Genomic DNA, 17,306 nt, shown 5'->3' with positions numbered 1-17,306 from the left:
TTTATCTGGTTAAATGTTTTCCCCTTTCTCAAATCGAGCCGATCTCAGATGCCTGTCTGTGTGACGTCACACAGACAGACATCTGATGTACGCTGTACATCAAGACGTCACGTCTCTCTGAAAACAACAGGTGCGTTCGAAGAACCGAATTAGCCAGATCCTGATTAGCGCGATGATATCATCTTGGATGTGACATTTCATCTCGGATGTAATAAGCGACGTACGAAGAACGGGCCCCTGACCTGTAACTTTTCAAGTGATCGTGACCTTGATTAGCTGACTCAGGTGTGTTTAATTAGGGTTGGAGCTGAACTCTGCAGGACAGTGGGTCCTCAGGAGCAGGGTTGAAGACCTATGAATTATATTGTGCACTGATAGATTAATCAAATGAATTGCAAATAATCGTATATGTCAATATTTGGAAAAAGCCCTGAAATGAAGATCATTTGTATTCATAGAACGTTGTGGCAAACAAGTAACCATTGAATAGTGCTAACCTTTGCATTTTTTATGTCTGTTTATTTTTCTAGCACATTAGTTATTTAAAATATTTAAGTATAAAAAAACTGTGAGTAGTATTTCAAAAAGTAATTCACATTGCAAGAGTGTTGTGGGTGGTTGCCAATGTGCTGTCATGCAGTTGCTAAGATGTTCTGGGTGGTTGCTAGGTGGTTTCTAGAGTGTTCTGTGTGGTTCTATTCTTGTCCTTATACATGGTTCCAATCTCTCCTTTAATGTAAAGGTGCAGACACTTGTTCTGTTGTTCAGCGAACTTTCACGGGCAAAATCCAGTCATTTCAATAGGAATACACACAATCGGGAATTTTCTGTGAGAGCAAAAGATTTCCCCTCACAGATTTTGCAATGTGTTCAAGTTGGTCAAGCAAAGTTGCCCCACTGACCAACAAAAAGCTGCTTTGTTTGAAAGTTAGCTGTAGATTAAGGCATTATATGACATCCTGTTGTTTCCTAGGATCACTCGGACAATCCTCTGGGAGCTGCTGTGACTTTGGCCCATGAGTTGGGCCATAACTTTGGAATGAACCATGACACACCAGAGCGAGGATGCGGCTGTAGGATGACCGTAGATCGTGGTGGCTGCATCATGACCCCCTCTACAGGGTGAGTATATGCTATAGAAATGTATTGATAACTCACCAGGTTTTACCACTTGACAAATCACAAGTAAATAGTAATGTTTGAAAAAAACAAGATCTAAATAGTCTTTGATAACCTCTTCTCCTACTCCTGAGTGGAGTACCCTGTCTGGATTTGATGTATTAATGCATTGCAGACACATCACTCTACAGCTCAATTAGTCTCCAACGAGCCCTATTATCTGGGGAACGGGGAAATCAAGCTCTCATCATTCATGTACACAAGAGAATAATCAGCCGTTTACCTGAATCTTATTGACTAGGGGTTAATTAGCCGTCTCTCAGTGATGAATTTGCACTACATAGCCATACGTCACCACTGGCGTGAGGCTGGTGTTGGATTGAAACTCAGAAACTTGTAGATAGACGGAAGGCTTGCTTTGTCCACTCAGAAATTTGGATTTCAGACATTTAGCCGTCACCTGGCCTCTCGTGATAACGCGCTTGTTGGTAATGGTTTTCGGCATGCAGCTGGTCTCAGACTTGGGTAAACACCAGGTTGATAAGGTGAGGATGGCTCATAATGGAAAATTTCCTCTCCTTACACTTATCAGACGATGAACCAGAGAGTCAGGTGGGATGAGGTCTTTAGATGCGTCGGTGGAATAGAGGAACTGAGTGTGAATCTGCCATCTTTGGTTGCTTAGTTCTGTGGCCAGGTTGTTTTGAGCCAATCACCTGAGTCATAAATTTCATGTGATTAATCATTGTCACTAATGGCAGGAAAATTATAGCTGGTGGCTTTACTAGATTGTGCACAGTTGCAAACCTTTCACTAGTGAGCTGTGACATTACAGTCATTTTAATGTTTTTTTTTAAGAGCCCAAAATGTTCAAGAACTGCTAAAAATAATGAAATATTTGTGATTTGTATTTTGCTTACAAAACAATTTATTCAAATATACAGTGTATTATGTCTCACATCTACCAGGCGCTAAGCAGCAAAACCTTGACACCTTGGTATAATGAAACTGATTCACTGGCAAATCAGATGCATTTTTATCAGTAACGTTTCTAGGCATGGCAAACTAGGCAGTCGCCTAGGGCGCCACCAGCAGGAGGGGGTGCCAATGAGCGCACGTACTGGCACTACATTTTAGCAGGGTTGTGATAAAGAATGGCACGGCCAACCAGAAATATGATTGACACCCCCACTGGATCCCCCAACATCATTGGGCTAGAGTACTGTCAATCTGACAATGCCTGTATGTGTCAGGGTTTTGCCCTGACACTCTGTTTGTCTTGTGTTTGTTTCTTGTGTCGATTGCCTTGTCCAAATACCCACACTTGCAGTCTTGGCCACTTGAGAGCGCGTGCGCGCGACAGGAAGTAAGTGCGCAAGACTGTCCCAGGTCTTAAAAACGGCAAAGCGCAGTGCCCTTAACACACACTAAATCCACACTATCTCGAATACCGCTCCGGAGCGCTATTCGAGGCTTAGTGTATCCCATCATGCATCATGTTCTGGAAATAAATCGTGAGACTTTTTGCCGAGATCTCGCGAGAGGTCACGGAAACCTTTCCAATGCAAGTTTGTCATGTTATAGGGACTACTGAACAGACATTTAGAAGTTGATTTTAAAATGCAAAGTATTTAAAATTAAAATTAAAATAAAGCTATGTAAACACTTGCATTTTTACAACACTATAAGTGTGTCCCATCAGGTAACGAAAAGTTCGACACACACTTGTGGTCTTCATCCTCACTTGAACACTTGGGCCAAATACAGGAAATACGTCATATAAGTGTTCAAGTGGTCAAGTGCAAAGACCGCAAGTGTGGGTATTTGGACAAGGCATATGTTGTCTTGTGTCAGCACACTTGATTGTTTTTCTCAGCCATGTGGTTCTCTAGCCCCTCCTCCTGGTTTCCTCATTACCACACCCTCTTGTTAGCCCTCGTTGAGTCCTTGTTAGTGTAATTGCTCTCACATGTTCCTCGTGTGTTTTCCTCCCTATTTATAGTGCCCCTTGCCCTATTGTCTTTGCCGGTTCGTGGTCATTTTCACCCCTTCTATCACTGTCTTTTTCTCTGTCTGTGGATGTGGCTGAGGGTGTGTTCTTGTCTCCCTGGTTGGTCTTGTGCCCTTGTCTTGTCTATTACTTTGTAGTTCCATGTTCTTATCTTGCTCCTTGTTTTTGCATTTTGTCTGTTTTTGCCTTTTGTCACTTTATTTATTTATTTATCCAGTTCTTCTAGTCCTGATCTTTTGTTTTGCATTTTTGTTTGATATTCTTTAAGTTAGTTGTGTTGGTTAGATTTGGTAATTATTTCTTATTTAGTTACTTTACTTTTTATCAGTTCTTTTGTTTTATTTATTCCCCTGCCTGTTTTGGAGTAATTATGTTACTGTGGAGCTTTATCCGGTCTTGTTTCTTTGTGTAAGAGTTCCCATCCTGACCTGTGCCTGTGAGGCCACTGGTTCTCCCTGCCTGGTACTTAGTCCGCTTTAGAGTCGGCGTTCAACAAGTATCTGAGTTCAGCTCTATGGTACCTTGCTTGGCCCTCTCTATCTGCCTGGTCTTGCTGCTCCTTCTGCTGCTATTGTAATCTGCCAGTTGCTCTCCGAGACCATTCCAGTGGTCTTCCCTAGCTGTTTCTTTGTTTACTGTGTTCCTGATGTTGTATCACCTGTGCACCTCACAACCCTCTTGTATCAGTCTGTTTTGTCAATAAATCCTCATCACTCAATCTGCTAATGGGTCCTCCTTCCAGATCCCTGACAGTATGCCATTGGATCTGAGCACTGTCAATTGCTGCCGGATTGTTGCATGCAAAGTTTGCATTTTGAGCGCTCAACAACAATCAATCAATCAACATTTATTTATATAGCACATTTAAAACAACACCAGTTGACCAAAGTGTTTTAAATGTCTAAAAATTACTCAAACAAACACAATACACACAATATCCATCACTGCTCAGTTACCCAAAAGCTAGGGCCAACCGTATGCCACAGAGTAAAGGTGTGTTTTCAACATTGATTTAAAACAGTCAAATGAGTCACATGATCTAATGTGCAATGGGAGACTATTCCAAAGACGTGGGGCTGCCACAGAGAAGGCTCGATCACCTTTGGTTTTCAACCGTGATCTGGGAACATGTAAAAGCAGACTCTGTGATCTTAGAGGTCTAGCAACACAGTGCTGCTGTAACAGACATGAAATGTACTCTGAAACAAGGCCATGCAAACCTTTAAAAACCATTATCAAAACTTTATATTGGACTCTAAAATCAACAGGAAGCCATTGCAGCGAAGCCAGCATTGGAGAAATGTTGGACCATTTCCTTGTGCCAGTCAACAGTCTAGCTGCAGCATTTTGTACTAGCTGCAGCCGTGAGAGCAGATTCTTAGACAACCCTAAATATAATGAGGTGCAATAATCCAATCTGGATGAAATAAAAGCATGAATCACAGTTTCCATGTCCTCAAAAGACAGAATTCTCTTCAATTTAGCAATAATTCGCAATTGATAGAAGCTACTTTTAACAACAGCACTGACCAGCACCATTAGATCTATGGGTTCTGTTAGTGCTTTGGCAAAGTAACATGTTTTTTTTGTTGTTGTTGTTTTTAGCCTTGCAATAAAGCTAAGTTCAAAGACCAATTTAAAATATTGGTACAGTAAAAAAGTGCACAAAATGAGTATTTTGTTAAGGCAGGATTTGTGGCAGTCGAGAAATCACGCTGCAAAATTGGTCCAAAAGGTGTGCTTTTTTGTGCCAATGCATTGTTAAAGGATCAGCGTGGTGTGTGTAATATTCACATATAAAAATTTAACGGCCAATTAAAAAAGTATTGGCATAGTAAAATTCGCTAAATCACAAGATCAATACATCCTATATATTAAACCGCTTTGTTGAATTTAGTGCATCCTTAAGGAAATGTTGAAATGCTGAATGAATTAATTCACTACTAACAGCACTTAATGGAAGCAGCGTCATACACATAGAGAGCAGAGCGTCACGTCATTTAAAGGGGAAGTTCATGCGTCAATGAGTAACAAAGGAATTAGTAGCTGGAGTCTGATTATTTTATGTGACTGATCAAGCTTTTTTATGTAGTTTGGGGTAACAAAGTTTTTTATAGGTTTGACTGAAATAATAATGAAAAATGGACGCTTTAAATCAACATTTCAAACAACAAAAAAACAATTTAAAAAAACCCACAAAGACAAAAAGTAGTCATCGATAATAACTAAACATGTATCCAAATCCAAATGTAATAAAATGTATTGGGGTGGATGGGCGCCAATTTGGATTTCTCCTAGGGTGTCAAAATGGCTAAAAACTTTGGTTTAGATTTTTTAATGTTTTAGAAGTCTTTTATGCTCAGGAATATATTAAAAAATTTAATTTATTCCTGTGATGCAAAGAATTTTCAGCATTCATTACTCCAGTCTTCAGTGTCACATGATTCCTCAGAAATCACTCTATTATGCTGATTTGATGCTCAAGAAACATTTCTTATTATTTCTTATTATTATGTTGAAAACTGTTCAGTTGTTATGCTTATATTTTTGTTTAAACCAATATATATATTTTCAGGATTCGTTGATGAATAGAAAGTTCAAAAGAACAGCATTTATTTGAAATAAAAATATTTTGGTATATTATAAATGTCTTTTACTGCCATGTTCAATCAATGTAAAGTCTCTCTGCTAAATAAACATTAATTTAAAAAAAACACACTTTTGAACAGTAGTAAACACTTGTCACGGAGTCAACAGCCACAGCCACGCCAGATCCTTCGGCCCCTCCCACTCATCCACAATCACCCAAATACTGAAGCACTCCACCTGTCGTCACTAATTAGGACTGGTATAAAGCCACCATCTCATCACTCCTTCAGTGTCTGGTCTTGTTGTTCACATGTGTGCATCAGCTTACCTGGCTCCTCTCGTTGAATACTTATCTCGCCGGGTCCATCTTCACCTGCTCAAGCTAAGTTATACTCAGAACTTCTGAAATATACCCTTAGCTATGATCATCGTTTTGTCCTCTTCCAAGGCTTCAATAAATAAACCGGTAACACTTTATTTCGATAGTCCACTTTAGACATTCTATTAACCGTAAGAACGAGACACTGCGTCCTCTAGGGGTTGCTATGGGGAACGCCTCGATGTGACCCGTGTCTGAAGCATACATTCAAAAAAACACCAAAAACATGTTGGCCGGCGACAGCCTATGACGTCACTACCGGTGCGACTATAGTATAAATAATTAATTAATTAATTAATAAAATTAAAAACATCAGTGCACTATTTTCCACACCACAATCTGTCAAGCACATCTTGCCAGCAAACATACACTCATTCATGTTGAAGCCCTAAGACTGGCAAGAGCGGATTCCAAATCTTCAATACTTATCTTGCTGGATCTGTCCGCTGCTTTTGACACGGTTAACCACCAGATCCTCCTGTCAACCCTATTGGCAAGACAGCAACCAGTCTGGTTTCAGAAGTGGACATTCAACCGAGACTGCTACACTCATTCATGTTGAAGCCCTAAGACTGGCAAGAGCGGATTCCAAATCTTCAATACTTATCTTGCTGGATCTGTCCGCTGCTTTTGACACGGTTAACCACCAGATCCTCCTGTCAACCCTATTGGCAAAGGGCTTCTCAGGAACCGCACTCCAGTTGTTTGAGTCTTACCTATCAGATAGGTCCCTCAAAGTATCTTGGAGAGGTGAGGTGTCCAAGTTGCAACATCTAAGAGCGTGTCCTTAGCCATCTTCAAGAATCAGCTAAAAACACATCTCTTCCATCTTTATTTGACCCTCTAACTCTAGCACTCTCTATTCTAATTCTATTCTAAAAAAAAATAAAAAACACTTGTCCCTTTTAGACTTGCGCTCTATTCATTTGCTGCTTGTTTTCTTAAAAAATAAGAGCTTTCTAATCTTTCTTGCTTTCTAATCTTTTTGTATTCTGTTTTCTTTTCATTTATTATACAATTAACAAAAGCAAAAAAGACCTCTAACACTAGCTTGCTCTATTCTTTTTCTATTCTATCTTTTTACTTTTTATTTATTATATTATTTTTTAAAAAAACTTGCTGCGTGTACTGCATTAAGCTAACTGAGACTTGTTATAGCACTTGTATATCATTGCTCTTTTGTTGATTTTGATTGCTTCCATTGTCCTCATTTGTAAGTCGCTTTGGATAAAAGCGTCTGCTAAATGACTAAATGTAATGTAAATGTATAAATCAGATTTTAAAAAAAAACAATATTCATTGTGGAGTCAATTTTGAACCCAACTGTATGTTATTTTGTTTCCTCATTCATTTAGACAGGAGCAGTACATGTAAAAATGGGATTTGCTGTCAGGGATGCAACCAAGATGACCGCAAGGTGGACTAACTTACTCTTAAAAGGCACCAAAGTGCAAGCACAGCGTTAATCTTAACTTGAGGTATGAAGCTTTCAGCAGGAGGTTAAACGTTGTGATTTTACTTTTTTTTTTTCTTTTTTTTTAGACTGCTTACCTCACAAATCTCTGCCTGTTTCTTTTCTTCACTACAGAGCAAATGAGTGAAGTTGCCCATAATATCAAGCATGTCAGATGGCCTTTTGGAAAGAGCACATCAGATGCTATCGCTTGGGTATCGCTTTCACCTTTTATTGTGGCGGCCGCACACCGAATCCCAGACGGTGCTGTTATCTTCTAAACGACAGGCAGCACAATAGAGTCCGACATCAAATCAGTTTGCGTTGCTGGAGGAGGCTGATTAAACGACATTAATTTCCTCATTCCACACCTATTGCTTACAGCATAAAAGCTCTAATAGATCAAAGTCAGAATGCCGGCTTGAAAAAGTCTAGATGCAAATTATTTTGAATTGCCGCTTTTTTGGAGCACTTAGAAAATATCTGGGCAAGTTACTGCAGATGATTGTGTGTGTGTGTGTGTGTGTGTGAGATCTGGTACAGTATATACTGTATGGTTTATGAGGACACAAATGTGTATAATGACAGGTACTCTTGACACTTAATGTGTCCCCTAAACCAAAAGGCTTAAAAAAACATACTAAACGGTGTTTTTTGAAATTCAAAAATTGCCAGTAGTTTCCTGTGAGGGGTGCCAACGTGTGTGTGTGTCTGTGCACAAAGAGCAAGAATGTGTTTAAATATGTAATTTAGAAGTAATGGATTCAGTGAAGGCTCTTTGGAAAAAGTGCCTGTAGCAACATTTTTGCGAATTGATAGGTTGCTTCTTACATGTTTCGCAACACTTTAAAAGTGAAATGCCCAGTGAGTGGCACTAAAAGTGAGTTCAGTTTTATCCTAAACAGATGAAAATTATTCTGGCAGCGTTTTATTACTTTAGTTGTCCATATTGCTACAGTTCGGAAATTAAAATAGTGTACCACCTACAAAAAAAAACCTTCCCTGAGCCTAACCGATAATGTAAACGAAAGCAAACATTTACTGAAGCAACCATGCCATTTTAGTTTGGTTCTTTGAACTCTTTTATTGTTACTCGCATTTAACAGAACTCATACCCGAGTGCTCTGCATTGCAAATGTAATGTTGTACCAGGGGAGCTACCGAGCACGTTTACTATGTCAGAAAACCATACATAATGAGCTGGTTATGGGATGCAAACCCAAAATGTTTTAGATTACAAATCATGCACTATGGTAAAAGTGGTAAAACGTAGTACCATTCAAGGAAGCTTTAGAAAAGATAAGTCTTCAATCAATAATCTGCTCAGTAATCATATTTTGTGTAAACAGGAATAAAACTTGTTGGTGTTTTACTGCCACAAGTGTTCATTTCAGCTGGAAACATGAATTGTCTGTATTGGTATGTTTCTGGAGTTTTGTAAAAATGTTTTTTCCAATCAGCCTGTGTTGATTAGGTTTCCAAAGTGTTTTCTTTAAACACATTGTCATGCATGGGTGTGTGTATTATTATGATATCATCGTCATGGTTTGACCGGCTGCTCCGACATCTCCCGAAGTGAAATCTGAATGTTTTGAATACTGTGACATACTGTAGAGAGGTTCACGCTAACAGTGCCCAGAAGATTGCTCAGGAATCAGGAATGCTCTGTTGTTTCCAGGAATACTTGGGTAACACGCAAGCTCAGCTGAAACAATACTCATTAGGGTGTGTTTCTGTGTATGTGAACACTAGTGATGGGAAGTCCGGTTCTTTCGGACCGTTCATTTCAATTAACCAGTTAAAAAAAAAATGGCTCAACAGTTCTTTTACGCCCGAACGTAATGATGTCATTCGTGATGACGTAATGACTATCGTCCCGGGCCGGGATGAAAATACACTCAACACATTCAAATATATAAATTCAGTAATCATAACTTCAGTCAGTTAAAACAATTAAGTTTTGCAACTAAGTACCCAAGTACAGGTACAGGCAGTGATGTGCAAACAAGGATGTTTTACAAGTCTTGAAGATATCAAGTGAATAAATTAGTCTTCATCAGCACAGAAATCATGATCCACTTACTACGCATAATCCATTCCGATTTATTTGTTACTAAATAAATTTGCGTTTCACCAGATTGGCCCCCTCATTCAAGTCCTCAGTTTACCTGCGCTCATAGCATTAGCACAGAATCGGCTGTCCAAAATAACTAGTTTGGTTCAGACGGTGCTGTGTCACAGTCAGTCATAGGTAGTTATGTACTGTTTGGTAGCTTCACACTTAATCACGCATGCGCAGTATCATCAGCTCATTGATTCTCAAATCGGACGTGTCTGAAACGTGTCAGTTCTCGGTTCAGTGTACTGGTGATCCGAAAACCATTGCAACTGATTCTTGACTCTGGAATGAGATCGAGAATCGAGAACCACGAGAGTGATTCATAAGGAGCATTGTTTGTTTAATACAAACTCAATTTGTGAATGTGTCATCATTAACTATAATTACAGTACAGGTATTTCATAAATCATCCCTTGTTTCCTATTAAACATACTGTCTCAATTATTATGGTCCAACATCCCTGCCTAGATCATTAAAGCCCTTTTAGCCTATAACCTAACAGAATCCTTAACCGAACACACAAAGTCCTTAAAGACACACAGATACATTCATCTTAAAAAATAAATAAATAAAATAAGTAATACTTTAAGTGTTTCTTTTGCTCCATCAGTTGTTTCAAAACTGTAATGCCGCCAAGCCAAACACATCCTCATACAGTGGATGACAGTCCTAAACATTCAGTCATTGTCATAAATATATTTCCAATACGTTTTATACTATCATACTTTCTGATGTTTAACAAAATACTAGACTAACATGCTTTTTGTCCTCTTGAAAAATTACACACATGTGCAGTATCATCAGCTCATCGGTTCTCTGTTTGAAAAGAAACCGTTCTCGGATGAGTGTCCTGGTGATCCAAAAACCGTTGCAACCGATTCTTGACTCGAGAACAAGAACCGCTAACAGTGGGCGTCTACGTTCATTAGTACATGGCATGCTGCACGCACACTCAGACTATCAGCTGCTCTGCTCGTGCTCATCATCAGTTCTATTTTCACAGCAGTTCAGTCAGTGCACTGTTGGAGTAACTGAATAACTCCGGGATATTGGTTTATTTCGAGTCAGAGGGAATGTCAGGCATGTCAAAAAAAAGTGAATAACTTAAGTAATTTGTGGAATAGTGCTAACTGGAGACGCGAACCGTTTCAAACTATTTTCGTTCGCAAAACGGACATCACTAGTGAACACCCTCAATGATCTAAAACAACAAGTGAGCCATATGCATCTCATGCAAATGGACCTGAAGTGCACTTCCAGTCAAAAGAACAGGGTTTGATATTTTAAGTTGGTCACCAGTATGTTGGGTTTTTAAAGGGATAGTTCACCCAAAAAGCAAAATTCTGTCATTTTTTAACATGTCTGTTTTGCTTTTAATGTCTTTCATTCTTCTTCAATTGACTTGTTTTCAAAGTTTAGCTCGTGTTTTGCTCAATGCAGTGTTGTAGCTGGCTTGTGTTGGGTCTCTTCTCACTCCTGCCCTGTAATTTTAAAGATCTATAAAGCACAGCAGGTGCACTGGCCTCAGATCAGAGTTGCCAACTGCATGAGAGAGATTGATTAGAGCCATTGGTTTTCTGCAAACACTCAGCATCACACTGTTTCATAAATATATCAAAATGTTTAAGCATACTCATTTTGGAGAGGACAGCAGGCGTGTAATTTCAGAATAATTTACACCGTAATCAGCATCTGGGTTCATTGTTGTGCTCAATAGTCTTGGAAAAGATGTGGTTTTGCTTAGTGAGAATTATGAAGCAGATGCTTAATGATAGCAGTTAAAGTTTCAGATGCAAGCAGATCTTTGAGTTGAAAAAAGAGGCTTTGACAGGGTAGACTGCAGGAGTTCTCTGTGGATTTTTGTGCGTCTGCGGCTTTGATTTACTGGGGTAAAGAAGTAAAGTGCAGTTCAGGCAGGAAGGATTTGTTGTTTGATCAAATTTGAATTCATAAGGAGGGCTTTAGGGGTTGCACAGATGCTGGGAACAGAGCGAATCGTTTGGCAATCAGTAAAGTTGAGTAAAGAGAAGAATGATGTGAAGGTTTAAGTGCACTTGCACACTTAACTCTGCAAATATGTACATGTGTTTGCGTGTGTTTTTATGCATGGCTGTATCTGTGCTTTCTCTTATCCCAAAACCCTCCTGCAGCACTTTGAGAGTGGATTGGCACACAAATCATGCTCATGTGTGCCTCAAACCATCTCTGCATGCCAGGCCATACAAACCAATCTGGCTTTTGCTCCTACCACTCTTCACCACGCCAAGTCCACTTAACCCACTTTACCTGATGCCAACTTCTGCCAGCTTAGCCTGTGCCATTCCAAGCTCTCCATCCCCAAAGTCAATCCCTATTTAAACCAAAGTCCTTTCCTCTGTCACATTACTGTTCTAGCCCTCGCTGCTGCAAACGGCTCATAGCACAAACTACAGCACCGCTTAAATTTCATTTTTGGATCATTAGCTTTTTCTTAGGGTGTTTAAGATACAGTATGTGTCGCTTCCATTTGCAAATGTCATGACTTTTACTTCCAGACGCCCCTGCTGATTGGTCTCTTTCAACGGTAATCCCTTTAAAGGCGGCATTAAAACTCATACATGCTTGATTGTGCCCCAGCTTACTTCCACACTGCTGGCATCTGTGAGATTTGCAGAAGGCCAGGGGCTCATTGCAAATCAGTGTTTTGGGGCTAAATTGCTTGTTTCTGTTTTATTGTCACTGAGCTGACTGTGTTGATTTTCAATAACACAGTGAAGTGCCAATAGAGTTTTGTCTGTTTCTTTTGTGGCTGAATTATGATGGTCTGTGTGCAGTCTTATAGGAAACAAAAGTCAAAATGTGATCTTTTTAATGTCTTGATTATTTTTCTTAGACCAGGAGTTTTCAAACTGAGGTCCGAGCCCCCCAGGGTACATTAAGGTTCTTAACGTTAATGTGTTATCAATTTTCTCTTTGGATTTGAGACTTTAGTCTTTGCAACTTCAGGGATCTTATCTATGCACAATCAGCTTGTAACACTCCAAAGAGAAAGGAAAACTTGAAATCGCATCATATGACCCCTTTAACACAGCCATTTTCAAGACATTTACTAAATGTGATATTTTTACTGTTGCATTTTTCATTCTGGTTTCTAAAGACTGTTCAAAAGCCATGTGATAACACAATATATGAACATTATATTATTAAAGACATATTTTTACTAGGGCCCTTTTTAACATAATTTAATATCAAATAGAGAAAGTCTGCAAGAGAATGAATAAATAAGTGTGTGTGTGTGTGTGTGTGCAGATTTTCTCCATCATATTAAATTATAAGGAGAATAAATTATTACTTTTATTATATAAATAGAATTTATTTGTGTATTCTGCAGATTTTTCTTCAGAATGAATGAATGGAAATCATTCGTTTGTTCGTTTATTTGTTTATTCGTTCACTTATGTATTTAACAAACAAACAATAAATAAATAATCAATCAGATTTGGCAAGATACCAATGTCTGTTATCAGAAGTCAGAGATTTCATTATGAACTAAAAATTTTTACATGTTCTTAGCTATGCTATCCACAATCATTTTATGTCGTCATTTGTCTCATTGGTGTCCGATTTAGGAATTTTACAAGAAACATCTGCGATGAATTGAATCCTTAAATGAAACTCATCTGAGAGCAGCCTATGAGCAATAGATTATAGTCAGGGGTGTTGTGTTTTTGGGCAGAGTGCAGTGAGGACACAGGGTGAAGGATGAGGACAGACCCAGAAACCCCCTTGCAGGAGTCTGGCCGGTCGTCCCCTCACCTCCATACGCTTGGCTCCCACCACAAAACCCCAAACAAGCGGTCACTTCCCCCCAGGGACTGCTGATGTTCCTGGCAAACAGTTTCTCCTCCCCACACCTCCCTCCATCCTTCTCTCCCATTTTCCTCTCTTTCATCTGCAGAGTTTATTTTGCTGTACTGGCACCGATGACAGAATTGCTTCTTGTCCGAGTCATGGGTGTTTATAAAACGGTATTATAAGTACTTTGTTTTTTACAGCATGTTATATTTTGGATGCCAGTGTATTGTTGTTCCTATCAGGCTGCTTAACTAGCCTAACCAGCAAGAAATACTTGGTCAACCAGCTTCATCATCAAGAGAACAGTTAAGTAAGTTTTGCTGGTCCACTTGGAAGACCAGCTCCAAACCAGCATTTGCATTTTGGTAAAAGTACAGCTCAAATAGAATTTTATGAGTTTGCGGAGTGTTAGTTGCTCAATTCAGTGTCCTTCTGGTGAGCCAAGACACTCATCTCATACAATAACAATGCAGAACTCTGGATAATTAATGTGCCTATACAGTATGTCCACAGTGTTTTGGAGGCCAAACAAATGTCTATATTTTACTACAATTATTTTCATTAGAAATTAAAATTGGACAGTTTCTTTCTTGCTTTCAATTTCTTCTTGAAATTGGACAATTCTTTCTTCACCTGATTATCATATTTTCTAATCTATTTAACACTTTAAATGGTCCTTTCCTAAAATATAAATGTAAATAAAATAGAAAAGAAAATTAAGCAAAAAAATTTAACGAAAATAAAATATAAGATCAGAAGCTGATGGGGACATAATAAATAAATTAATATAATATAAATAATCAATAAAATAAACAATTAAATTAAATTAAACATTCATTGTCACAAATTTGCTTACATTTGACAATGTTTCCTTTATTGTTCACCTTTCATCATTCTTTTAAACGCTTTAATTTTCCTTGAAATTACCATTTAAATATTGCTGAATCCTATTGCAACTTTTTAATTTTTTTTTATTTACAAGTTTAAATGGAAATTTCACGCTTTTTAAATATATAATTTTAGTTTATTTCATAGAATTTGTTTATTTCAAAAAACATATGCTATATGTATAATGCCACACTGTAATTACTGAACGTAACCATTTGCTGTAATTTTTCAGCACAGACGCGTTACACCCATTAACCTTATGATTATTAATGTTTTAATCCTTTCACATGCATGCATGCATTCTGTTACGGGGCTGACAAGACGTGAGATGTGCGGATCCATGTGCAAGCTTTATTAACAGCAGAGGAGGTCAGAAACACAGGCAGGGTCGAACAGTGGCAAACAGGTATATGGCGGGCAAGACACAAGAATAGTCCTAGGGCTAGCGTAGGTCAACGATCGGCGAACAGAATCACAAGGGCGAGACTAAAGGGATAAATCCAGGAAAACAGGCAAAGATCAGAAACCGAGAAAACAGACAAGGCAAGACTAGCCTGGGCTGGGCTAGGAAGCTAAAGAGGGCTCTGTAGCGAGGTGCAAACACAGTCCGAAACAGCAGGCAAAGGGTTAACTCAAGATAAACAGGCAATAATCAGGTAACACAGGAAAGCAGGCAAGAGAAGACTATGACTAGACTATGGAAACTAAAACTAAATACTTAAACAAGGACAAGGAACTGGCTCCGTAAAGTAGCTATCGCTAGGTGAGTGATAAGCGCTTACAATACTCGGCAGTGAATGGTTGTTTGAGTGAGTGTTATATAGTGAATGTGTGATTGATGACAGCTGTGTGCAATCAGTGCTGTGTGCAATAAGTGCTCTGTGCAATCAGTGCAATGGCTGATGGGATATGTAGTCCGGGATGACATGCAACAGTTTGTGTTGTGCGAGAGTCACTGTAATGGAAGGGTGACCTCTGGTGGTGATTGAACGGAAGTCCATGGACAGGATTCGTGAAACATACACTATTAGTCTGCAGGAAGAGTCACTTTAGCTTTCGAAAACACACAAATTCAAGGACATCCATTTAGTCAGTGTTTCGCATATTTATGAGTGCCTAGCAAATATGCACTTTGTTGTTCAGCTTGTTTGTTGTGGTGAGTTAGTCAACTGAAGATACTGGCAACAGACCATGAAAGATCTTCTGCAGTACTCTCCAGTGAGCAGAGCCCAGACCCAAATGAGCTTCATTTGCTGTCCTCTCAGATATTTCACCTCGTCTCGCTCCCTGCCCGAAGCAGCCGCCCCAGACCGAGGCTGTCATATGATCGTCCGCTGCTCTGCTTCATCTGAAAGAGCTTAGTCTTTGTGTCAGTGGCCGCTACAGTGACTACGGTCAGGCTGAGGTCGGGTCCGACGCTGTTTTGTTTATAATCATGTGTCGATAGTGATGAATTAACATGAATAGTACCATATGGGCTTACGCTTAGCTGGCTTAGTGTTCTATCACGTAGAGGACTCCGGCGTGAATGTCATGGTGGAAGGTCATATGCAAATGTGCTTTGTTTTGTTGTCATTTTTGTGCTTGTAGAAGTAATGCCATTAATGACTTTAGGAATACTTGCAACTTTTCATGCTTGGCTGGTTTGTTGAGATTATGTACCATTATGCATTATATCCCTTTGCTTTAAAATGGGTTTGGCTAGACATTTATTTGCTTGGAAAGCTTTTTATTGGTTAAAATTACTGCTGAAAAGAGCCCTTACCTCAGGATGAATTTCTGGTCCAGGCTGGTTTATTGGTTTGGTGCTGGTAGACCAGTATGGTCATGCTGTTAACCAGCAAAACAAAGTTGGTAAAGCTAATTGACTAGCATGATTTTTCAGATGGGAGTTGCTGAACTTAAATATTAAATTATATTAAATTGACAATATATAATTAAAAAAAAAATTTAAACAATATAAACAATAAAATTAAAAAAAATAATTAAATATAAAATTAAATTAAACACAAATTAAAATAATCAAAAATACTAAATAAAATGTTAAATTAATTTTCTCTTTTCTTACTCTCTCTTTGTGAATAGGTACCCGTTCCCCACTGTGTTCAGTACGTGTAGTAAGAAGGATCTGGTGGCTAGTCTGGAGAAAGGGGTGGGCATGTGTTTATATAATATGCCTGAAGTCAAATTGCTCTACGGGGGACAGAAATGTGGCAACGGATACATTGAAGAAGGAGAGGAGTGTGACTGCGGAGAGCCAGAGGTACAAAAGATTCACACACATCAAAGATCTTTGTTTCGTCACAACAAAGCTGCTCATCTAGCTGTTAGGATTAGCAGGTCTTCGGCAATGTTTGGAATTTGATTTGGTCAGTTTAAAATTCAAAGCCAAGCCTGGCTTTTCACTCTGACTTTGTCCTCAAAACCCATTCCTGTTTTGACACACATTCAGAAACAACACAGCCTTCACATCTAGGCACACCTGTTAAATAGCAAATTATTATATTGCAAGTCTGAGACAATAAAAATGTTTCTTATACATTTTACCAAAGCTTTGTTTTTTTTTTCTTTTGTTTTAATTTTCACATTCCTTACACTTTTTCAGATTTTCAGGTTATTTGTAAATATGAAATAGGATACATATATAATGCTACACTATAATTACTGAACATACAAATGAAAAATATGAAAGAACAGGGTTTCCGCGGGTCTTAAAAAAAAGTCTTAAAAAGTCTTAAATTTAGTTGTATCAAATTTAAGGCCTTAAAAAGTCTTAAATTGTACAAGAAAGTCTTAATTATGATTTCAAGAGGTCTTAAATTTGGGGACGGAAAGACCAGAATTGCGATATGGCTGAATGTGATGATTAAACTTTAAAAGGCTATGATTTCATTGAATAAACACAAGCGCTGCA

The 17,306-nt window shown here is 38.7% G+C and overlaps 1 protein-coding gene across 1 annotated transcript in view; it reads left to right on the top strand.

The window, feature by feature from the left end:
* The window catches only part of LOC107733079 (disintegrin and metalloproteinase domain-containing protein 12-like), a 109,200-nt gene that overhangs the window by 63,429 nt on the left and 28,465 nt on the right, over positions 1 to 17,306 (top strand). The window contains exons 11-12 of the mRNA XM_016544575.1: positions 974 to 1,122; positions 16,478 to 16,655. Coding sequence (XP_016400061.1) covers positions 974 to 1,122; positions 16,478 to 16,655 — 327 coding nt within the window. The remainder of the gene's footprint in view (positions 1 to 973; positions 1,123 to 16,477; positions 16,656 to 17,306) is intronic.

The sequence above is a fragment of the Sinocyclocheilus rhinocerous genome, unplaced genomic scaffold (assembly GCF_001515625.1).
Source record: "Sinocyclocheilus rhinocerous isolate Xijiao unplaced genomic scaffold, SAMN03320098_v1.1 scaffold8, whole genome shotgun sequence".
Classification (NCBI taxonomy): Eukaryota; Metazoa; Chordata; class Actinopteri; order Cypriniformes; family Cyprinidae; genus Sinocyclocheilus; species Sinocyclocheilus rhinocerous.
Note: the sequence above shows the minus strand (reverse complement) of the source record. Positions and strands in the feature narration are given on the sequence as shown.